The sequence below is a fragment of the Ceratotherium simum genome, chromosome 30 (genome assembly GCF_057802395.1).
Source record: "Ceratotherium simum simum isolate JZ-2026a chromosome 30, ASM5780239v1, whole genome shotgun sequence".
NCBI lineage: Eukaryota > Metazoa > Chordata > Mammalia > Perissodactyla > Rhinocerotidae > Ceratotherium > Ceratotherium simum.
This window is the reverse complement of record NC_141929.1, coordinates 11,673,290-11,699,011: the sequence shown is the minus strand read 5'-3', so window position 1 is coordinate 11,699,011 and position 25,722 is coordinate 11,673,290. Positions and strand designations below refer to the sequence as shown.

General features: G+C 39.9%; 1 protein-coding gene across 2 annotated transcripts in view; it reads right to left on the bottom strand.

Moving 5' to 3' along the window:
- Window positions 1-1,125: 1,125 nt before the first annotated feature.
- ADAMTS18 (ADAM metallopeptidase with thrombospondin type 1 motif 18) overlaps window positions 1,126-25,722 on the bottom strand; it is a 125,672-nt gene continuing 101,075 nt past the window's right edge. For both annotated transcript variants that reach the window (XM_087419905.1, XM_087419906.1), the window contains 7 exons: window positions 16,995-17,136; window positions 14,618-14,744; window positions 11,254-11,458; window positions 10,415-10,600; window positions 8,190-8,402; window positions 5,845-5,992; window positions 1,126-3,472 (listed from right to left, as the gene is read on the bottom strand). In XM_087419905.1, coding sequence (XP_087276031.1) covers window positions 3,357-3,472; window positions 5,845-5,992; window positions 8,190-8,402; window positions 10,415-10,600; window positions 11,254-11,458; window positions 14,618-14,744; window positions 16,995-17,136 — 1,137 coding nt within the window. In that variant the 3' untranslated portion in view covers window positions 1,126-3,356. The remainder of the gene's footprint in view (window positions 3,473-5,844; window positions 5,993-8,189; window positions 8,403-10,414; window positions 10,601-11,253; window positions 11,459-14,617; window positions 14,745-16,994; window positions 17,137-25,722) is intronic.

The following is a 25,722-nucleotide window of genomic DNA, read 5'->3' as shown; positions in this document are numbered from 1 at the left end:
ATATACATATTTTTACAGTTTCTAAAATAAAGCCAAGAAGAACGTAAGTAAATGGCCTGTTCTACATTGCATTAGCAATGATGGGTTCTATGCTATTAATTCCATAAACCATTTCTTGCATGATACACACTGCTGTGAGATCATCATTCCTACCGCTAGTGTATAGAATGCATGCCAAGAGAACTGTGCTTCTCTCTCTCTCTGCATCCTAATGGACTTGGCGTTGTAGGCTCCAGACACTCAGATTCTATTGTCCAGGAAACACTATCCTCCCAGAGAGCAGCAGTTATTAGAGAACAAAGACACTTCGTTATGCAACAAGTCTTAAAGTATCCTTTATTGAAAAGACAGGCTAGGTGGGAATTTATTACCTCCTGTCTCCAATTCCCCATCTTAATTCATCCCAGCTCTGCCCATAATTCTTCATCGTTATATTGTTCATTGCCAAATCCTCTGCACATGCATCTCAGGGGCCATAAGAGTTCTAAGGCTTAGATGTCCTTCTTGCTCTCTCTTTTCTAATCTCTCCCAGAGTAGCGCAGAACAATGACAAGAGATGAACCTTTTAAATCTGATGGTCCGGGTCATCATCACTTGATGACCATGTGCCCTTGAGCCAAATATGTGATCTCTGTGAATCCCAGAGTCTTCATCTGCAAAGGGCAGATAATGGTACCTTCCTAACTAGGCTGTTGTGGGATTAAAGGGTTTAGCACAGTACCTGGTACCCATTAAACACTAATATATGGTTGCTTTTATTACTATTTTCTTACCAAATGGTAAAAAGGTACATTTTCTCTTCTGCCATCCATTCCATTTTTCATTCTTGACCATAATTTCTTTTATATGTTTGCCAAATAGCAATAACTCATATAAAAGTCCTCTTAAATATATTTTAAAGATATGCATGCATAAATGATCCACATATATACATATACATACATATATATGAATGTATGTAATCACATATTCGGGGGAAATACTGTATATTCAGGTCAATTGGACTTCCTTTGCCCAGATAATTTTGATTCTCCACTGGGCTGATGATTCAAAATTTGGAAAAGCTGAGAACAATTGCTTTTTAATTTATTTTTTCTCCCTTCCCCCCCTCCACTCTTTCTTTCTGCAGAAATATTTTACCAGAATGCCTTTCAAATCGAAAAAAATGAAGAGAAAACCAACTACATTTGTGTTTATCTAACTTGGATGATTTCCATAAATAAATGTTGACGTGACCATTAGAGTAGAAAAAAATAATTCAGTATCTCCATAAGATGGTAAATATGTCATCTATTTCATCCTAGAATTTGATGGTTTCTGATTTCCTCATACACAAGAAAAATCATTAATTAATATCTTATCTTTCTCCCCCAACTTTTTCTCAAGTTTTCATTGAGAAATTATTCTGAGATTCTGAGTCAAGATTTATACAGTTAAATCACCTTGGAAAGAACTGACTTCTCATTAATTTATTCAAGAACTTAACAAGTTTCGAAGATAAAGAAACAGAACACTTTATTATAAAACTTATAAAATAATTAAATATTACACATATATTTTGACTTTTCTCTATAGCCCATGGTTTTATTCAACATTTTCCCTCAGAATTAATATCACTTACTCAGAGAAATGAGAACACATAAGAATAGGTTATTAATAAATTAATTTTTCCATAAAATAATGATAATTATATAAAGAAACAAATAACTTGCAATTTTTCAGAGGGCAACGGGGTGGTGATGAGGAGCTATTTTTTTCTGATGATAAAATGGCCACTACTTTAGGCTAAGCCATGTAGATTGAGAGAATATTCTAATCATTATATTTCTGAGACTTGAGAATGCATGATTTTAATTAGAATGAGAAGAAAGGATGCTCTGAATTTAACAAACCGCTGTCTAGTTGTTTGTGCTGAGCTGGCAAACCCCTGTTTGAATTGAGACTTTTTAAAGCAGTAAAATTGGGTTACATTCATCAAAGAAATTGAGGAATAGAGTAGAATTATATAAATATGCCCTTTATAACCACATCTCAAAAAATTACAGAAGGACACAGTCATGTAAGTTACTTTGGTTTTGGCAAAATAGTGTGGTGTTTTTCCAATTGAGAACAATTTTAAGCTCATTAGTGCATACCAACAGCTGGCTTCTGAAGACTGAAAATATCATCTGAAAGATCATAAAATACTCTTATTCATTGAAGGCTCTTGGCATATTATGATTTATTAACATCAACGTAGCAAGAAGACAGATGGATTTTTCTATTGCCACCGTGACTTTGTTCTTGTTAACTAAATCAGGGCAAATTTAGACATGTCAGTTAGTAGGAAAAAACCACGTGGCCTTTAATTTCCCAAGCAGCTCTGATATATAGGGAGCATTATAAATGATGGTCTCCTCTCCTTCAAAACACTGCTTTTTGCTATTTAGCTCCTCCTAGATTTTTACCAGGAATGGACATCTCACCAATTCTGATTCCCAAAGAGCAAACTTGAGGCTCCTGTGCACTTACTCAGCTAGCACCAAAAGTTACCAGGTTGATATAATGTGTAGGGTGTCAATATCTGCCTTTCATAGGAGTGTTGTTTTTTTCAGAGTGTGAATTTCAATTAAATGGAGACCTTAAACAGTCCACGTTGCCCTGTTTTCAGAATATTTCTTGGAACACTTTTCAAGTTGTGAATTTTAGTCTTGGAGACTCTCGATAAGCAGAATATACTTTAAACAAAATAATAAAAACAACACACACACACTGAATAAACATAACATGAAGCTTGCTAGTCCAGCAGCAAGCACGATCATGAGCACCATTTGGCTTCTTGTATAACTCCTGGTTTAACGTGTCCACAGTTCAGTCAAACTGTGAGCTCCAAGTAACAGTTAGGCAAGGCGTTCCATCCATATTTGATTGCTCCAAGTCTCAGTCTTTGACCTGAAGTCTTAAAGGACCTTTTCAAAACAGATGTCTGTCATGGAACCCTCTGACGTTCAAAGGGGAATCTGTCCCAAAGTTGATGTCCGAAAGTTGACAAGATTCTCACTTTGTCAAAATTATAAATTTGATGTATGTCGGCGTGATTCATCATTTCTTGCATGTAACAGTGCAAATCAAAGTTGCTTTGTTTTTGTTTTTTTGTAAGTCAGATTTGTCATCGCTTCCCATTTTCAAGTGCTTCAGAGTACCATGTGCTTTGGGGAAGTGAATAAAGAGGCAGTCTGTTCTTCAGAGCCAGCTCCTCAAATACTGCAGCTCACAATTGGTTTGCAGCGTTCAGCTTTCTATCTGAAAGGTGGCTGGTCTCTCCAGAGGTTGAAAGGTAAGACCCTGGCCCTACTGTGTTGGAGAGGCCAGCAAGATCAGCTCTTCCTTGTGCATGACTTGCAGCACTGTTTACCATAAAACTTGTGGTTGCAGACACCATGCTGAGGAACTAGATGACACCAGCTGAAGAAATCTACACAGGATGGATCCTCTAAAATGAGAAAATATATTTAGCGTGTTAGGAAAAGGCTCTTAGCCTTTTTCTTAAGGTGAGGGCTTACAGAACAAACATGTTGGCTCCACCTGCCTTGTGCCTCTGAGTGGTTCTTCCATCATACATTAGGACTTGGGTAGGAGGGTGCAGGATTAGGACACCTTAAAGGACTATGACCATTAACAAAATTTAAACCAGTGGGGGGAAAATGGATCTTAAAAAAAAAAAGTCATATCTAGCTAGAGGTTAATGTCTAATCCTCCCCAAATAGCTGGGGAGGTACCATTTTGCATCTAAGGGTATGCACAAGGAATCCCCCAAGGAGCTTGTTGAACCACTGATTCTGCTTCAGAAAGTCTGAGGTGAGGACTGAGATTTATATTTCTAACAAGCATCAGGGGATGGTGATGCTGCCGGTCCACGCATGTTACTTTGGGGAGCAACGAGACTAATATATTGGGAGTCAGGACGCCTGGATTTAAGGCCCACCTGCAACACTCTATGTAACTTTAAATAATTCTCGTGGCCAATGTGCAAATAAGTGAATTTAAGTGAGCACCAGTCCTTTCTAACTTCTTTAGTTGTTTAAATAAGATTACAGATGTGATTATCTGTTGGAAGCAGAAGACTGTACATCAGGGATTCTTACCCAGAAGGGCCTCAGGAGACACAGAACACACATGAAACTGTATGTAAAATTTTCTTTATGTAAACATGAATGCACATTTAGGAGGCGGGGCTCTGTTGTTTTACTGAATTCTCAAAGATGTGACTTCAACAGTATTTAGAGTCTACTCCATACGTGAATAAATATTCTCATTTCTAGCCGGAGTTGTTTTCCCCTTCCTCTATGTAAGCCTTAAGTTGACTTTACCCTCAACTCAGCCAGAACTACACACCACTCATGGGCACCCAACCATGTCCTTTCCAAATTCATCCTTCAGTGGCTCCCCACTGTGCTTTTGGTCATGATGTGCAAGGCTCTCATCTCTTCTGCTTCATTTCCAGCTGCTCTTAATTTAGATCCTATCTTTCTATGATTCAGAACTGCCTACATTTCCTTCTTCAATCTTCGGTTCTTCTGCTTCTAATTTTCTTTACACACACACCCCATTTCATAGTAGCCCCAGTGATACTTTTAAAACATAAGCTAGTTCACGTCACATCTCTGCCACAAACTCTCCCGTTAGCTCCCGTCCACCCAGAGTGAAAGGTATAGTTCTTACAATGACTGACAAGGCCCTAGGATCTGGTTCCTACAGTCCTGTACATGTGGGTTCATCTGTGGCCGTCTGACTAAAGGGTGGAATTTGAAATTATCGACGGTGAAGAAAGGAGGAGATGGTCTGGGAGAAGTGCTCAAAATGTGTGTTTCTTTTTCCATAAGCTTTTTGCTGAGAAAGGCTGCAGGTTTATAGAAATCTAGCATTGCCTAGAGGTGATCTGGCTCTGAGCAACTTCTATATAACTAGTTTTCTGGTCTTGTGCAAGGCTCAGATAAGATAGGAGAGAGAGAGCAGAGGAGGGAGAATTGATGCCCCGAGCCTGGAGCTAAGACTTTAAGGAGTAGATAATAACAACAATTTAGAGATGGGAGGTGATATGGACAGGGCAGAGCAGATGAGTAACAGGCCCAAATCTGATTTTCCACAAGTTGGAAAATGTGGCAGAAGAAATTAGACAGTCTTGGAAAAGCTGTGATTGGATAAAAAGAAAACTCAGCAGGTACATGATGGAAAATGATTTTTGAGCACAAAGAAATCTGATTAGGCTGAAAAAATATGTCATGGTGTTCGTTAGATTACTTTAAAATAAGTCATACTAGTGAGAAATGGTATAGTTCATTCAGATAATTGAATTTCCCATTTTTCTATCAGCATTCACTGATGGAACTTCATGTAGGTGTAGTCTTAGGATATTACATATTCATTGTAATTGAGTGTAATTTATCTGTCTCCTCAATTACAATGAGCACTCCTTGAGGGCACTTCTTGTTGACTCGTGCATTCTGATTAGCATAGTCTCTGGCAGACAGTGGTTACTTTCTCATAGGTTCAACTAGTTTAGTTTAGAAAAACGGACTTGCAAGATTACCATTTCCCCTTTCAAAGTAAGAATTAGCGGCTAAAAAGCCTTATCATAGAACTAAATGTTCCCTGCAACGCTGTGCAGATGAGATCTTTTGGAGCAGGAACTGGCCCGCATTGTGTCTTGCACACCCCACTGCAAGGAGTGCCATTCACATCAACTTCGATGTGAATGGCAGCCCCTGGAGTGGTGCAATGTACGAGCTGCACAAGCAAATATGGCGGGTGTTTGAAAAATTCTCTGAAGACGAGTAAAATTGACTGGAGCGCGGGGCCCTTTACCTCTCCTTTCAGGAGCTGGACAAAAGTTGGTATTACAGGCTCGGAGCACCGGAGGTTTCTGACGGAGCAGACAACTTGAGGAAGGCCGGCCCTGCTGAACACAGTGGACTGACCGGGTCTGGACCCCTCCTCCACAGGTCACCGTGCACTGCAGAAGAGGGAAAAGAGGAAGGAGTCAGAAACACTCAGCTGGATGGCGTCCTTTCTGAGGTCAGTGACTTCAAATAGGAGGAATCCCCGTGCTTCATGACATTACCAAGATGCCTGTCAATAAAACAGGGATTGTCCAGAGCCAGGTATACGTGCTCATGGTCCACAGAATCTCTTCTGACACATGGGAGCCATTTGATCTGATTAGAAGGGTCCTAGGCCAATGCTATCTATTTCGCTCAAGAGCATGGGTCTCCCAGTTAAGTGACTCATACAGGAGAGAGCTTCCAGAAATACAGAAGCTGCAATAAGAATGCAGAACAAATACAGACACATCTAGGCCATTAATCACAGTATTTAAAGAATTCTAGATAATCTCTGCAGATGCAATCGTGGAGGGGATAGTTCAAAACTAGGACAGCAAAAGAAATGATACCCTGAAACAGCTTTGGAATCAGGCCCTCGGTGGCCAGCCAGATGCTGAGTTAGCATGGTGGATATGGTGCTTCCTAGAAGTTAGGGAGTCTACTGACCAATTAAAATTAAAAAAAAAAAAAAATAGATGACTAACAAGGACTATCAACTTTCTTATTTTTTCTGGACACACATATGAAGACTTAATATTTTCTTGTTTTTTCTTTTGTTATGAAGTATCTTTATATTATCTGGGGAAAAGACAGCCCTTTATTTTGATTTGCTTTAAAAAAATTCACTAGCCTTATTTTATTGCAGATGGGTGAAGACTTCATCTTGGACAAGCATTACTATATGGACTGATATTTCGGAGGAAAAAATATGTTGGGGTGGAAAGAGTATGAGTTTTAGAATTAGCCCAACATTCAAATATAGATGTATGATTGTCATCCAATCATTTAAACCAAGAGTTGGCGAGCTTTTCTGTAAAGGGCAAGATAGTAAATATGTTAGGCTTTAGGACCATATGGCCTTTGTTGCAACTGCTCAACTCTACTTTTGAGCACTAGAGCAGCCAAGGACAATACGTAAACAAATGAGCATAGCTGTGTTCTAATAAAACTTTATTTACAAATAACAAGCAGGGGTTGGGGGAGCAGATTTGGCCTGCTGGCAATTGTTTGCTGACCCTTGACCTAAATAACCTTATAAGAATCAATTTCCAAATCTGTTAAATGAGGAAAATAATGATAAAAATTTTAATAAGAAATCCATAGCAATACGTATAGCACCTAGCATAGTGTCTAGCCAGAGATATGCGACCATGCTAATTTCCTTCCATGTTTTAGTTCCCAGATTCTCCCAAAGACACACACACCTGTATATATAAAAACATGTGCACACACACACATGTACACACATGCACACACACACATGTACACACATGCACACACATATACAAATGCATGCACATATGTATATATAAACGTATAAACAGACTCATGTACACTTCCACCTGGCCCATGTTAAATGGCAAGGTGGGAAGCACCTCTCAAGCCAGTGGGTTCTTTGAAGAGCTATGCAGCGTCTGTTGGTTGGAATGCTGCAAGGACTGAAACACAGCTTTGGATCCTGAGGACACATTGTTCTCTCAGTCTTAGCATCACACACCATTCCTAGACAATAAGAACCAAACCAATGTGACCCAAGTGTCATCCAAGTCTTCTGAGAAAAAGGGTGCCTCTAATATCTGATGAGCTTAAAAGCTGGGTGTCCTTGGCTGAATTGCCTAACTCTCCGAGCTTTACCTGCCTCATCCATAAAGAGGGACCCACAGATATTACCCACTAGTAAGATCATTCTAAGGATGAAGTGAGAGAATGCATGTAAATACTTAGCATAGTGTACAGTAATGATGTGACAAATGTTAGCTATTATATTATTCAGAAACATAAGAACCAAATGAGTCAAAACTGTGAGCAGCATTCCTAAAACAGAGAAGACTCTAGTGGTGAAAAAAAAAAAAAGAGAAAAAAACCCCAACTCCACAAGATGTTATCATCTCCGTTTTCTAGATGTGAAAACCGGCTCACAGATTATGTAACCTGCCCAGGGCTACACAGGTGGTGGAGCTGGCCCAAGAACTCAAGCCATTCTGCCTCCAGAACTCGAGCCCTTTGTTTTTTATGTTTGGATGGGTCTCTAAAAGCAGCCACTGACGGACTACCTCCTTTTTTCGAATCTCACTTAAATATAAACCTCCCAAATCTGCAAGTGCTCACCTGTTGCCATGGCGATGAATACCATCCAGCTGCCATATTGTACACTGGACGAGCCAGACAAGCCCCTCGGTTGCAGGTTTCTTCCAAGTCCAGGTTTGGTTTCTTAATATTGCGACATCTTCGCTCTGGGAAAGTTATCAGCTTTCCCTGGAAGGCCTTCTCGCTGCATTTCATTTCCCTCTTCCTCACACCCAAACCACAGGTCACGGAACACTAGGAGCCAAGAAAGGTATAAGCCTACAGAACTCCACAGTTAAGTCTGCTGAGCAGATGTGTTCCAACATAAGGATGCACTATCTATGAGAAATTGAGGGATGGGATGATGGCAGGTCAACCACCTGCACACAAAGATCCTAAAGATACAGCAACCAAGTCCCTCATGTGATAGGTGAGGACCCAGAGGCCAGAGAATTTGAGTGACTTTCCCAAAGTCACAGAGCGCATTAGCACCATGAGGCACTGTAATACCACAGTGAGCAGGGACCATGAGATACCACATGGATGTGAGTGAGACAAAGTCCAAGAGAAAAGATCGGCAGAGGATGAGATGAGGGTCTCTGTGTAGTGTTTATTTGGATGTCCAGGTTTGGGGTTAAACACCTGTGGGTCCAGGTCTACCTGAGGCCTCTCTGAGGAGCTGGGAGTCTATGCCAAGGAGGCAGAGCACAGAGATGAGGGTTAGAGGCAGCCAAGTGGAAAGAACCTCCTGTAACAATTATCCTGTATTTTTATCTTTCCTCTCCCTTGGCTGAGATATAACCTGATGCCATGTTATGGCAGGAAAAAAGGGGGCAGGGTAGAGGAGGATGGAGGCTAAGGAAATAAGTATGAGAAAACTTGTTTCTGTTTTAAGTATTTTAAATAGTATTATAGGATGATGTATGGGACCTTGATAAAGTGAATAAATCAGTAAGAACTGGGATCAGTGTAACTTTCTATAGAAATAAAGGGTGACACTGAGCTTCATACTTACAACAGCTCCATTGTACAGACAAGGAAAGTGAGGCTTAGCCCTGTTAAGTTGCTAGCCCAAGATCACACCCTGAGTAAATACTGAAGGCTGCATTCCAATGGGGTAAGTCTGAGTTAAGCACAAGTATTAGCCATTAGAGTACAATGTCTCTTAAAGAAAATGTGTGAGAAGGGAGATGGACGTACTATATACTTATCACTACGATAGAATAAAAGGGCACTGATGGGAAAGATCCAGTGGCTATTGGGATGGAAGCTCCTCCTCTACTGGACCACACCATGCCCACAATTGACCTTTCTCTTTCTTGGCATCTGTCTTCCTCACCGGACTGTGAGCTCCTGAAGAGCAGAGACCTCGCCTCACATGTTACCGATGCACACTTCAGGTTGGGCTCCTTTTCTCGTGTTTCCTGTACCTGTGAACTCAACTGAGTTCCCTAAGCCAGAAATCTAGGAGGCATCTTCCAGTCTTCTTTTTCCCCTACTCCCACATATGCCTGGAGGTACCAAATGGCCTCTTTAGGAACTCGCAAAGATATTGCTTCTCTCCATCCCTGAAACACTTGCATCTTAATTCCTGCAATACCCACACAAATACCTTTCCTGCCTCTGGGATTGCCTGCTTTGCATCGGTTTCCCTCTCTCTAAAATGAAAACTTGATTGTTCCACTTCTTTATGTAAAATTTTAATTGGCTCCCCAATGTTTATATTTCTAGTCTGTCACTCAAAGCCCTCATGATCTGTGCCTGATGACATTTCCAGCTTCCACACCCCACCCCCGCCACCATTCCATTCTGACTGTGTTATATTCTCTCATTTCTCCCTCATATAGAATGCCCCCTCTCTCTGGAACAACATATCCTGAATCCCACCTTGGCCTGATTCCTGCTCATCCTTCAGGCTCACACTGCCTAGAAAATCTCTTCTGACAAGGATACCTCCTGAAGTCAGGGTTGGATGGACCTCAACCTCTCCCATGGAATTACAGACCCCATCACAGCACTCCACACCCCTTGCCCATGTTTCTATATGAATGCTTTAAGAAGTTTTGTACCTCCACTGCCCAGGCATAGGCCCAATCAGTGTGATGGGTGCTTTATCCATGTTCGATGAAGAAATCAGGAAGGAAGAGTGGATAATTGGTAAGCATCTGGTATATATGTGTGGAACAGACAGGAGATTTCAGCATCTGGATGCTGCTGGGTGAGCTGAGCATTTCAAAAAAACCCCAGCAGTATATCTAAACTCATACCTCACTCCATGAAGAGACGATCCACTGCAGCCGGTTGTTTTTGGGGCATCGTCCTAGGACACAGCCCTCCTGTGACTCTGGTCTCGGGATGCTGGAGCACAGGCTCTCGGGGAGGACATCTGCTGTGGCAGAACTTTTGCACAGGATTTCTCGTTTCCTCACCCCTCGCCCACAGGTCTTGGAACACTTGAGATGAAAACAAAATGCCATTTGCATGCTAGTTTCAAATGATTTTCTTCCAGGTAAATGCTGAGAATACATTAATAAAGTATTTGCAAAACTATTTTTAAGCATTAGAACCAAATGCCCAGAATAATCCCTTGCAGCCAGTAGGAGAAATCCTTCCTCCAGTCAGAGGACTTAAATGCAGATTGGCAGTCACCTTCAACATTCTTTACGCCCGACTCCTCTCTGTATTCTTCTAACCCCACCTCTTTCCACTGAAGCAAGAGTTAAATGTCCTTTCTATGCCTCACTCTTTGTTTTCGTATTTTCCATCTGCTTTGGAGAATTCAGTAGCTAGTTTCATCTGCCCGTCTTCCAACATTCAAATCTTGTCTAGCTGTGCTCACCAGTCTAGCCTAAATAGCCCCCTCACACTAATTTCTGGACTTCTAAGGAAGATTCTAAGTTATTGTACAGAGGTTCCCAAACTTCAGGATGCGTTAAGAATCACTAGAAATGCTAATTAAAATGGCCTATCACGTTAACTCAGTGTGATTCCCATGAAGGTATAAAAAGCTGAGATCCCCTTAGGGAACAAAGACACCACCTCGACTTTGGCAACCTGCGTTTTCCACGAGGAACGAGACCAGTGACTCCAAGTCTTTCCCAGTTACCTGAGACCAGGGCCCGAGGCTCCACTCTGGAGGGCAGGCATCATTGTTGCAGACTTGAACCTGAGTGGGTGTGCTCACTGGGCAGAGAGAATGTAACACTGCTTCCTCCTTTTGGAAGGGCTTCTTCTGGACACATTGGATCTTCCGGCTCTGCTGGCCCCCCGCACACGACCTACTGCACTCACTCCATTCGCCCGGCTTCCAACTTTCAGTGAAAAACAAAATTACTTCCAATGAAGCTGAGACTTTGGATCACCACTTCCAAATCAGTTACTGTGAAAGATTAACCACCTGATGAAAACCTTAGATCAATTTTAGAACCAATAAGAGTGATTCCTACTAATTATTCTTTTATAGATGTTGAAGTCTACACTGATGTAGTCCAGTTGTAGGAATCACATTTAATCACTACATAGTTCTGGGGAAAAATACGTACTTGCCCTCTGCAGGGGAAGAAACATGTACCATTTGGAAATCTGAGCAATTCATCCACTCAGCCAAATTTATTGGGATCCTAACCCTGTGCCAGGGACTCTCTTAGGCATTAGGGTTGGAAAAATGAATGAAGCAATATTTTTTCCATTAAGGAGCCTACAACACAGTGAAGAGGTGGATATGTGAACAAATAAAGACAACACTTTCTAATAATTGCTACAATAGAAATTAATACAAAGTACAATAATGAGACTAATGGAAGAGAGATCAATGAGAGAGAGAGGGGTGTGTGTGTGTGTGTGTGTGTGTGTGAGTGTGCATGCACAGGAAAGAGGGGCGCATTCATAGATCTTTCAGAGAATATTTCTAAATAGGCAGTTCCTTCAACTTCTTTTCTGGTCAGTCTTAAAATTTACCGATGGGTTAAAGATAAAACCTCACATTCTTTATTTAAAGATTGCTATATCACTTTTTCCACAGTTATCTGAGACTTGGTGTATATTGAAGGGTGATCAACTACAAATTAAACTATTAATCCTTTTCAACAACTACTTTTGATTAATTGAAATTGTATGATTTGAGGGCCTAGCATAAAAAAGATCCACTAGATATGATCATTATACATTTCAGTCACAGCAGCAATGTATAAAACTCATCTTGGTTTATGCATATTCTAAGTATCATCCTAAGAAATAAAACATCACTAAGACCAAATGTGTTTTTGTTACACCTTTGCATTTCTCTCCTGGCTCTATAATTTTTTCCTCTAGTTTCCCACACAAGCGTGATGTGTGAAGTTAAAGACCTTTAGTCCAGAGAATTTAGCACATGAATTCTAGGATTATATGTATCCTAAAACGTTGCATAATCCATATTATCTTATTTAAAGAAAGATGATATCAAATAATGTCTTATGTTTGTACAATCATTTGTATCTTATAAGAAGATGCAAAGAAAATATATATTATTATGAAATTATTAGTTTCAACATTAGCCTATAAAGCAGGCATTTTTGTCTACCAAATTCAAGTTTCTTTCCCTTATGTGGAAAATATGATGAGTCTGTAATAGTACTAGAAAGAGCATAGCACAAATAGACTTTTTGCATGACATGCAGGGCTCTCCATACTTGGGCCCCAGGCTCACTTTCCACCTCGCCTCATTCCCTATCAACCCCTGCCTCAGAGCCCAGACTACTACACTGTCAGTTTTCTCCCTTACTGCTTTTTCACACACAACATCTTTATAGCACGTATCTCACTGCATCTTAATTATTTCTTTACACATCTGTCTCTTCCTTTCGATTGTGGGTTCATTGATGGCGGGAACTACAAGCTATTCATCTCCATATCTCAGTTCTCAGCTCAGAGCCGGCATATAGTAAGTGTACACGACGTGACTGTTACGTGGGAAAATAATGGAGTTAGATCAGTTGAACTCCTTTGTCCTTATAACTCTAATAGTCTAAGCTCTTATTTCTAGTATATCCCTGAGGAAGAATCGTCCCTGAAAGGTCCCATCATTCAACAGAAAATACTGAGATACAGATAATAGGATGGAGAAGAAAGGAAGGGAGCAAAAGATCCTGCCCATTTCACCACTCCGATTGTGCAGTCATTGCGAGGGCCCGTTCTGCTTTTAAATAGCCAGTAAACTTGTTACTGCACAGAATGTCATTCCTATATGTAGTCATCAGGGAGGTTCTAGGAGTTTGGCATGACCTCGGCTCTCTCCTTTTTCATGGATGTACATACAAATGGGGTCCCTTTCTTCACTTGGCGGAAATAACCAATGTTGGGAATAAGAAAACATCAGTTTGCCATTAAGGCCTGCTCACAATCCCTACATATACTTATACATACATATACACACACACACACACACCCCATCTAGGGGAGAGATTACTCCTCAAGGGTCAATAACATTGTCTGGTAATCACGTCTTAAAGCCACTGGATAGTTCTTGGAACCAGATATTTCTTAACAAAAGAGGAAAATCCCTGGAAGCCCCCCAAATTTCTTTCTCCTTTTTGTGTTCAGGATACAGCTGGTTCCAGATTCTAAGAAAAAACCTGGGTTGACAATTAGGCGTATGGGACTGGAGGATAGCTGAAGCCCCAAACAATTATGACAAATACACTATTTACAAGGAAAAATATATATATGCATCTAAAAGGATTGTGCAATATAATTGCATCACCACAAAGCAAACACTACTTATTAAGATGATCTGAAACATTAGTGAAGACAACATTGCTTTAGAAGAAACTCTGTCAATTCTATGTAAATACATTTGGCGGAAGATAAATCACATAAGGAGAGACTCCATTTGGCTGGGAAGATTACTTAAAATTAGGGTTCAAACAATAGTGTGACTAAAGTCAATCCAAAAACAAACCCACTGAGCTCCCCACAGTGTACCCTCATCAGAAGTGGATGACCACTTGGTTTCTACCCTTTTCTTTTTATTTTGTGTCTTGCTACTGTGTAATTTGCATTTGGGGTTTCATGGTCTGCTTAGTATTATGATTTGTAAATTCTTGGAAGACTATATAAAAGTTTGGCACACAACCACATGTAAATTTAACTAATACAGGATTCTGTGTTATTTAAATATCTGATTGATTTAGTTCAGAGAAGAGGGGCCTGTATGCAAAGGCCACAAAAAAAAGACAGCTTGATGCCTTTTTTATCCCAAGGTTAGGTTTGCATAGCCAAAGTCAAATGAGTATCTACAGCAAATTTGTGTTTTCAAGTTATATATTTTAACCTCAACTATCTTCTTTCTTCAATTACTTGGGGGGTAGGCATTCTATCTATTTTGAATCACTTTTGATCAGCAGCATTGACAGTGGCTTTAATTATTTCCTATGAAGAATAAAGGCATACAAATACAAAAATAACCAGAAAGACATCGTCAGATGACTTACTAGGCAGGGCAGGAGAAAGCATTGCATGTTTTGGGTTCAGTTGCTGGCTTGGATCTTGCATTGCAGAACGAGGAATTGACTTGAGTATTCTGATCTCGTAAGCAAATGGCCTTTACACTTATGTAACCTAATAAGACATCAAAAGTTACAAAGTGAAAATTATAGAAAACCAATTCAATTTAGTTTCCAAGTTTAGCTGCTGATTTACCAGAGTTCTGATATTTTATTGGGGATACAGAATCCACATATTGTGTGATAGCACCTCCTTTTGATAAAATCTGCAACTAATTTGAACGCCACTTTCCCCTGAGATAATAGTTTTCATATTTTAATAATTTTTACTTGTAGCTTCTTAGTTTTAAAGACTGCTGTGGGTTCTAGAAACATACAGCAATAAATACAACCTTTTGAAAACACGGCAGCTGTAAAAGGAAACATCTCACAAGCTTTAACTCACACTACACACATCTAATGGAAAAGGTTCCTCAAAGAAAAACCATTGGTGAATTACGTGTGGAAATGCTAAGATTCTGCATTTCCATGAAGCATCTTCTACTTCCATAAGAGTATGATGCATATATAAACAAAAAGTTGAACTCACTGAATATGTATTCATATCTGTCAGCTAAGAGTGGGTTTTTGTTTGTCTGTTTTAGTGGCATCCCACTGGCCTTGCTTTCAATATTCATTTCAGGATTTCTCATCAGAGCCATACATTGTTTTGTGAATAACTGTATTTGTCAGCTTCCCAAATAGGAATGCTACCTACTCTTTCAATTGTGTTTATTTATATTTACATGGTACTTCTCCTTAAAATGGAATCCGAGAAACAATGAAGTCACTCCTGCTATAACGATTAGGTTGAAGTAGGTTTGCTTTCAGGAGGCACTTAAACCACCCTGGCATTCTCTCAAGTTACTACTGCTGGAGAACTTATTCATTTGGACTCTTCTTCTCATACACCTTGCACCCATCATGGTCTTTGAGTCACATGAAGGGATTGCTGAATCAAAGCAAGGGGAATCCCACAATGCGCTTCTCCAGCATCCTCCCCTTGGTTGGGTTTATTCCCTGTAAATGAAAAATGGGTGGAATCTCTCTACTTCCCAAGGAACTGTGCTCTCCCTGGAACACCAGGAAGTTATTGCAGATGCTCTCAAAGAACATTTGACATACGAAAAACTGCTTATGCTCTAAGACTAAGTGAAAAAGAGCATAAAGATACATCTATAGCATGGTTTGTGTTCTGTAAAAAAAGATTACAAAATGATACCTTTGCCACATGTATGTCAAACACACGTTTTTATGTTTGCGTAAAAAAAACAATAGAATGATTTAGACACAGTATTGACATTGGCTATTGCCGATAGAGAATTATGGGAGATTATTTTTCATCTTTATAGCATATTGCTTTAAAAATGTTTATTAAAAAATGAATATATTTTTAATACCTTTTAATTATTCAATATATTTTTTTAAAAAAGAAGTATTTCCTCATATTTCGTTAATTAGCATAGGCACCTGAAGAATAGGCCTTACAGACGCAAGAATTTTTTCATTTTCTATATTCCTATCCTGTCTCTGGTTCCAAGATGCCCCATTTTGCTAAGTGGGAAGGACTAGGCAGCCCACTGTCACCAGGTGCTCTGAATATGAGGAAATGTGTGACCAACTTCATGCTTTGGTTTCATGGACCTATTTATGGACTTTCATTCTTCTTCCCAAAGGGGCAAGTGTGACAAAGATTGACTTACATACAAATAGGTGATATTTCTGGATCTAAATAAAATGCCTGCCTTCTCCTCGCTGACAGGATGGCTGTTGTTTTTCCCTCCTTACAAGGGTTATTTCTCAGACTTAATCCATTTTCCTACTGAGAGAGAATTTGCTGGCCTCGCCCCTGAGGGGATGGAATGATACAATATCCATGTTTCAGAGGGCCGTCCTAAGTTTGCCTTACATGTGTTCCCACTCGTCTTGACCCAACCTTCTCTAAGTCCCAGTGGGAGGTTTACAACAATAGAAAAGTCAGGATAGGGAGAAACTAAACTGTAAGCTGAAAATAAAAAATATATATAAATATATAGGTATACATATCCTTATATTTATAAATAAATAGACATACTTTGTATACTTTTCCCCATAAGTTTCAGATGTATAACTTTTGGCTGTGGATGACTTGAGTTTGGCGAGAATTGGTTCTTTTCTACATACGAAAATTCTCAAATAGTACAACTATATTTGCTTTTTTACAGTGATGGTTCCCATAAAAGACAGTTCTTTTGTTGCTTATTTAAACCATGCAATTTAAAAGGCCTGGAGTGGAAGAACCTGTTTTAAGAAGAGACTTGGAAGACAGAATTAGGAAATCAACTACCTCCACCACAGGAGACGGAGCAATCGGACTGCACTGTACTCCAGGCATGGATGTGCCTTTTTGAGGCTGGCTGAGTTCCATTCATGACCTTGGGAAGTGCATACTTCCAAGCTATCCCCGGATTTTTGCCTTGCATCAGAATCTGGACAGTGTAAGATACAAATCAGAGATCAAGATACACGTCAGACTCTGGAATTCCAGAAATCTCGCTGAACATTTTAAAGATATTTGCATGACATTTTGACCTTAAAGTTGGTTCTCATCATTGTTCCCAAGTGTGTTTTATGTTGATTTAAAGTTTTCCCATGACACTTTAAAATGTGTACCTCCATATCATCAAAACTGATTTAGAAAGATGATAAATAGGGAAAGCTGACTTGACATTTGTCGTAAGCCCACAACCCTCAACTCTAGGTTGAGTGAATGAATAAAGTAAAAAACATTTTTTAACATTATATTGAAGGAAAGAAGCTTATATTATGAGGTCTCAACCTTCACATTAAACTTGAAAACTTAGCATGATACTAACACACAGTGGTGCCCCGCAGATAACGGTTGAAACTCAATCTACATCTACACATTCGTATGATTTACCCTGGGCCACAACTTACAATCCTTCTCCTGGGTGCCAGTAGAAGCTGGGCACAAGGGAGGCGCTCCAAAAACCTTAGAATACCCCACTTAGAGCTGCCTATCATCAACTTTAGAATCCAAGCAAGTTTCCAATAGGATTTCCAAAAAGAATTTGTCCAAAGAGAATGTGTCTGTTAACTGTGTACCAGGATGAGCAGATAAGACAAAAAGAAATACCATCAGAAGTAGAGGTTGGTAATATATATACTGGAATGGATTTAACCTCAAAAGGGCAAGGACTCAGGATAAATCTGATCCTCTAAGGTCTGACTACCAAACTAAGAACAATCATTTTCTGGCATTTCCCAGGTGCCAGGTACCCTGCTGGGTTTTTTCTACATATTATCTCAAAACATTCCTCTAACAACTCTATAACATAGCTGCCTGTTTGTTCATTGGAAAAAACTGAGAAGAATGAACTTGTGCGAGATCACACAGAGGCTCAGTGAATGGGCTTAAAATAGAACTTAGGACCTCTAACAAAATGTGCCTTCACCCTGCAGTATGTCACCTTGCATCTGATATGGGCAAACATTATTTGCCCCCCTTCCTGATGCTGTCTTTTCTTAACTATTCTTCTCTTTTTTTCTTTCAAGCTCAAAGCATGAATATAAATAGCTGGTTCTCTTCCACTCCATGAGTCTTGTGGAAAATTCTTTACCACCAGAACTGGGCATTTGTGCCCAAAAGCAAAGCAGATTTCCAGTTAAAAATAGGAATCCCTGGCTCTATCTCTGTCTGGCGGGATCCCACCTCAATTAAAGTTGGGTGGGTGGCAGCTGTTCAAGGATCTCCATTATACCAGACCACTCTTTAGGATGCTACAAAATGGTTTCCACTTTGCTATTAGCTTAACCGTTTCCAGGAATATTATGGCTGAGTCTGGAGATTCCATAGTGTGGACAATAAAACAAGTCTTGGTGCCACCCAGAAATAACCAAGATCTTAGTAGACGTATCTTTATTCCTCTCAATCTCTCCAAAACAAGTAGTATCATTAAAGTGGACAAACGCCAAATTCTCATTAGTCATCAGTGAAAACCTTCTCCAAATCAAGGTCCTAGGGGTCTTTTAGTTCTAAGGATCTTTCTAGTTTTGCTTTTCTTATTTTTTCAGCTAAGTCATACAACTGTTCTTGGAATCATGTGTTCAATTATGTTATAACATTTCATACATTTTGAATAAATAGCATGCTTTCCTTATTTGAGATTTTTGCAGTGTTTCTGTTAATGTCTTCATGTGATATTAAGTAGACACAGACACTTTAGAGTTTTATTCATAATCAAACTAGAATTTTGAGAGAAGTTTTACATTCAGAAGATAATCTTGATGCTCGCTGATATTTCAACTCAATTTCTCCTTTAATTAAAGTAGTATCTCAAATGTAACAATTTTGGTTGCTATTTTCTGTGTGTAATAGGAATGTCGGGATCTTGCAGGGGAGAATATAATGCAGTGCACTACATGTACACACGTGGCAGTACAATATAGGTGAAATGCATGAGAGTTACAGTGAGCTAAGGCTCACGAGGCAGGATGATAGTACAATACAGTGGAGTCACACATGCATGTAAGTAAGGGAGGCAAATTCAAGTGTAAGTGCGATAGAGAAAGAAATCCATTCAGCTATCTCCATTTCCTAGGACCAACCCATTGCCGCATTCCAACTAGATCCTGAATTCTCTGCCATAGTGGAAAGGGATCCCCAATAGAAATGCAAGAAAATACAAAACAACGTTAGTTCTTGCTTTTGGGGTTTCAAGGACATACATTTTGGAGACTTAAGAGTGGTTTAACAAATTTTCAATAGGCATTTAAAATATATTCTACTTTCGGGGCCTGCCCGGTGGCGCAGGCAGTTAAGTGCGCGCGCTCCGCTGAGGTGGCCCGGGGTTCTCCGGTTCAGATCCTGGGCGCGCACCAACGCACCACTTGTCAAGCCATGTTGTGGCGGCGTCCCATATAAAGTAGAGGAAGATGGGCACGGATGTTAGCCCAAGGCCAGTTTTCCTCAGCTAAAAAAGAGGAGGATTGGCAGATGTTAGCTCAGGGCTGATCTTCCTCACCAAAAAACAAAATAATAATAATATATATATATTTTACTTTCACCTTTTAGACAGACTGTAGAACCTAAGCCATACATGGCATGTGGTTTCACTGTAAAACATTTTATTTATTTTTATTTTTTTAAGATTTTTATTTTTTTTGTGAGGAAGATCAGCCCTGAGCTAACATCTGCCCATCCTCCTCTTTTTGCTGAGGAAGACTGGCCCTGGTCTAACATCCATGCCCATCTTCCTCCTCTCTATATGGGACGCCGCCACTGCATGGCTTGCCAAGTGGTGCATCGGTGCGTGCCCGGGATCAGAACCGGCCAACCCTGGGCCGCCGCAGCAGAGTGCGCTCACTTAACCGCTTGCGCCACTGGGCCGGCCCCTCACTGTAAAACATTTTAAAATGTGGCTGTGAACAGCAGGATACATTTAAGAAAAAATATTAGATTGTGAAGATCAAAGTGTCATCACTATTAAGCAAACAGAAACAACCAAGATGTCAAGTTTCCCCAGGCCTCCAGTAAAGATATCCATAAAAAATTATCAATGCTACCATCAAGAAGAGAATTTACACAAGCTCCCCGTCAACCCTGTTTCTGCACCTGTACCCACACCCTCTCCTCTCCTTCTGTTACCCAGGTTGCCCTGTCCTGGCTCTTGTCTAAATCCAGATTCTTCTCCACCATGCTCCGGATTCCATCTTCTCTCACCTACTTAAGATCACTACTATAGTTGACCCCTCTCTCTTGAGCCTGATTGAAATTTCCCTGTCTACTAGATCATTCCCAACATCATCCAAACATGCTATTATATCACTTGTCTTAAGAAAAACATGATCTTATCTCCACATATCCCTTCAGCTCGTGTCCCATCTCACTATTTCCTTTTATAGCAAAAATCCCTCTAAGAGTTGCTTTACTCTCTGTCTCCGCATCGTTCCTCATTCGCCCATGATCCTTCTCTATCAGACACCCCTCCCCACCACATCACCGAAACCGCTCTTTCCAGGGCACCTTGTCATATCCAATAGTTGATGGGCCCTGTCTCGCTCAACCCATCACCAGCACTGGACACAGTTGATCACTTCCTCCTTTTTTCACCATCTGAAACCCATTCTCTCAGTTCTTTTCCTGCCTTGCTGACCTCCATTCCCAGTCCCTTTTGCGGAATCCTCCTTATCTCCTAACTATTCAATGTCAAAGTGACCTCCAACCGCTTGTCCTCTTCTCTTGTTTATCTATATTCGCTCCTCTAAATGATCTCATCCAGTTTTAAGTGCAATTCACAAGTTGACCACTCCTAAATTCATAACTCTATACCAGTGCTTTCCAATAGAACTTTCTGCAATAACAATAATGTACTATAAACCTGTGTTGTTCCATATGGTAGCCACAAGCCACATAAGCACTAGTATACTAGTATGATTGAAGAATAACAATTTACATTTAATTTAAATCTAAACTTAATTAACCACATGTGAATAGTGGCTACCATTCGACAGCACAGCTATAGATGAAACCCATCCTCTGACCTCTATATTCACATATTCAACTGCCTAGTGGGCATCTCTACTTGAATGTTTAAAAGGTATATCAATGGCCAACATCGAACTTGTGATTTTCCTCCCCGTCCCCTGAAGGGCGGTCTTCCTGATCTCATAAAATGGCAACCCAATCTTTCTAATTGTTCGGGCCAAAAGAAAAAACTGGAGGCACCCTGATCTCCTCTCTTTTTCTCACACCCCACATCTAATCAAACAGGAAATGGTGTTATCTTTACTTTCAATAAATCTCAAATCTGACCACATCTCAAGTTGGTCTATTACTACTGCTGTTTCCTGGTCTAAGCTACATCATCTTTTCTGATTCCCATGATCATGGCCTCTAGGGATGAGGAGAAGCCATATTCTCTAGTGGAGGAGATGAGACAGGTCCACACTTAAAAATAACACAGTGATAGTTACTTAAGAGTTTAAAAACAAAGTGCCATAGAACCTGCAAAGGGAAATTGGGAAAAATTTCTGTGAAATTGGGAGAGGAGAATCCCACGACTACCTAAAGAAGCTTTGTAGCTGCCATTTAAGTAATAAAGCATCACGGTGATGATTTCAACAAAGAACCCACAAAACAACAAAAAAGAATTCGCTTTCTTTGAGGATTTCTATTCCCCACAAAGGGACAAACTTTTATATCGAGTTTCCCACCTCCCTTCCCTCAAAGTTGAAACAAAAATATGTAATGATTCTCTGAAAAAATTCTTGAGCTGAAAGTAAGAACAGCAGTAAACAGAATATTCAATATTTAATAGCAAGAAGGCAAATAATCCATTTCGTATTACCAAGGTAATAAGATGTTTACTTATCCAGCCAAAGCAAGAAGAGAAATAACTTATACAATTTACTGTAAATCTTAACAGAATTATGCAACTTTAAATTACTAACTCATAAAATACATAGTAGCTGGTTATTGTTGTATTACTATTATAGTTTTATAGCCAATGGCATATAGGATATACTGTTTATATTTTCTTTGTTGAACATATTAATGCATTCAATGGATGTATAAATGGATAAGACTCCCAATTTTAAAAAAATCAAATGACTCAATGCTTGACTATAATGTCTATATAACTATAAATTCACATGCAGAGTTGTATGTGTAATCACGTAGCCTAAAGACAATATAAACCAGCAGAAAGCTGACTTAAGAATTTATTTTAACATCAGCTCATAAAGGCCTCTTAGAGTAATTCTTTAAACAAATAGACACCAAGACCAAATATCTAAGAGTATCTTCCAATTATATTATTTGCTTCTCAATGATAATTTAGGCATTCTCTGCCCTTTTCTTTATCCTTTATTGAGGAAAAAAGGGACCAAGAACAGAATACACAGCAGTCATCTCATCTCTTACTGTTTGATGGTGACAAATAGTCAATCCTTTGGATCTATTATCCATCTGGCTAATAGATTCTCTGGTGGCCCCTTCTTCACCCCTGTCCTCAAAGAGACGGGACTTTGTTAAAAAAAAACAATCAATCCTATCTTTAGGAATGGCTACCTAATTTGGGGAGCCCAGTGCAAAATAAAAATGCAAGGTCCATTGTTCAAAAAAATGAAGAATTTCAGGTTGGAGACAGCAGAGCATTAAAACAAACACAGGGCCCTTCTGAGCATGAGGACTCTGCAGAAGCCAGCCCTGCCCAACCTCGAGCTTGAGGTTGCCTCACGTGCATTTAAGTTTTAAGACATAACTTAAAATTTTCCAAATTCTAAACTACCCTGTGGTCTAACAATGACTTTACCTGCTCTTCCTAGATAGAGACTATAGCCCCAATTTGATGGCTTGTTTATACCCACGTACCTCAGTGTGACCATGACCATCATCTTGACCACAGACAGTCTGTCCCCTCCGGAGCTGGGAAGCAGGAGGATCTTGGGATGACGCATGAAAACCACACAGCTAATATTCTAATTACCTCTGTGAATGCTGAGGACCCTATCTAGGACAACACATAAAGTGAAAACAATAATTCCCATCATTCGTGTCTATTTTAAAACATTTTCAGTTACTTTGTCAAGAGCAGTCAGTAACTTTTTTCAGCACTGGTGGAGAAGACAAACACCCTCCAGGGCAAGGGAACGCCACATCCCTCCCACCCCCCCACCACAGCACAACATCACAATAAAGCTGCTCTGAACCATCACACGCTGCACGTCAGGCTGTACAGCTGAGCCGTTAAATGCACAAATTTGGAAAGACCGCCAGTGATTCAGTCTACTTAACTGGACTTAGTCCAGAAAATATTCCAGCCAACTGGCATTGGGTCTCTAATTTACAGCTGGCAAGCAACGTCCTTAAATGCTTCCAGGTCCTCAGCAGAACTGCTTAATGTCTACCTTTAACACAAGAACCACCTGACTTCAGACACAACACTCAGCAGCTCTGACCGCAGGGTGCAGAGTTATAAAATTTACAGCTTCTTAAGTTGGAAAACCACAGACGGCGCTGGACTCTACCAACTGCCCTCTGAAGGAGGGGGATGCAGTTTCTGCTTAGGGCACACGAAGTTAAAACAAAGGACACACTGAATAATCTTGGGGAAACAGCTTTCTTTCTTTTGTTTCCATTTTTAATATTAAAACTATAAATGCCTCCAACCAACTTTATATTTGTTTCGTTATTTAAGGCCTTTTTTTTCTTTTAAAGGAGTTGTCCTAATTCTCCCATAGAAATTAAAGAGTTATGGATAGGCTTCAAAGACTGGCTTTTTATTTTATGCTAGAAAGTTTGTTTCTTGTCTTAAATAATGCATTTGATTGCTTTTAAAATAATAATAGCAATATTTATTGTGCTTACTGTATACCAGGCAAAGCATTGAACACGCACTATTTCATTTAAAGTTGGTAAAAACATTATGAGGAAGACACAATGCTCTTAATATCCCAAAACTGTAAATGAATAAACCAATACACAGGGTCACATAGCTAATAAGTAGCAACACTGGGACTCAAGTCTCTGATATTATCTGACTCCAAAACTTGACATCTTAACTCTCATGACAGCTCTGAAACACGATGTCTAGGATTCTAATTTGAAATTCTAAAAACTGGATGAACTGTTGAAAAGATTTTGTCACTGGGACTCAATAGCATGCTATAACATTTACATTGTGTGATTGGGTTGAAACTTGAAAGTTTTGCTTCTTGAACATGCTAATATCTGATGTAAGCATCTACGCTTTTTCATCTTCTCAATCCATTTTCCCTGCATTTAAATGTTTAGTTTAACTACTGTTTTAACAACTGAAATACAATATGCTTTATAGATTGGCCTTTCCCAATAAATTCCAAATTGCACCCTATGCTAATATTGACTAACTCAGAGAAGGGATAGTTTTGTGATGGAAATTCATGTTTTTCTAAGTCCCCGTGATTTTTGGAAGCCTGTGATGTTAAAAATCAGCCGGTTGTCTTTGCCCTCTTGTTCGCTTCAAAGCTTGAAGAACATGACCAGGTATCATCATTGCTATTACGTGTGAGTGAGTTGGATTTGACAAGAGACAGCCACAGAAATACCCTGATCAGGGACTTGGAAACGCATCTATTAGGCAGCTTCAAAGGTGTGGGCTGACATGTTGAACCTCGACTACAGTTCTAATTCAACTCATCAGCATTCCTCAGAGAAACAGTGTTCTCCGACCCGTCACCAAAGTATTTGCCATGAATTAACTGGAGGCCTGAACTTCAAACAGCAAGTGGCAATCTAGACAAATGATGTGGCATCGCTAAAGCACCTCTGAATCGTCCTCAGGAGTCCGAGTTTTATATCATCTGTTCTGAATTAATTCTCCATTCCTTCTTTGCCTCTTTTGTGTTTTGTGTCTTCACTCAGGCCACGCTACTTGGCTAATCTCCTTTCCCTTACACCGATTGTATCTTAAGGCACATCTTTACTCATTTCAGCCCCTTTCCCGTGGGGAGAATTCAGACAGCAGGGTCAACAAGGAAGGAGCGAGATGAGAAGGTAACACTTGGTCAGTGGTGCTCACACACTGTCATCTCATTGATCAATGTGCCGTCCACCTGGTCTCCTGCCACCCCATCATCTCCTTTTGCCAAAGAGAGGAGGAAGTTGCTTATTACGGTAATTTTCTTTAGATGTCTCTTTCTGCCTTGAAACTGGCTGGAGTTAACCTATTTCTCACTTACTGTCATTACAAAGGCTGCTGTACTTTTCGGCTTCAGGATTCTCCTTTGGTATACAGTTAAATGGGAATGGGCTTTCAAAGAGTTAAACACCCCCCTGTGCCGCTTAACGTAGAGGAAAAAAGTCCTTAACATAAAGGAGAGCTTTTATTTTTAAGACTTTTCAAAAAAGGAATGCTGTAAAAACACAGATGATCATATTTCAGTCTCGGAGCAACAACCTGTGTTATCATGTCATCCTGAATCACTGTTTATCAGACAGAGATGAAGTTACTTTATAATGAAACACTCATGATGAATTTCCTCACTTACCCTCCAACTGCGTGACAGTTTGA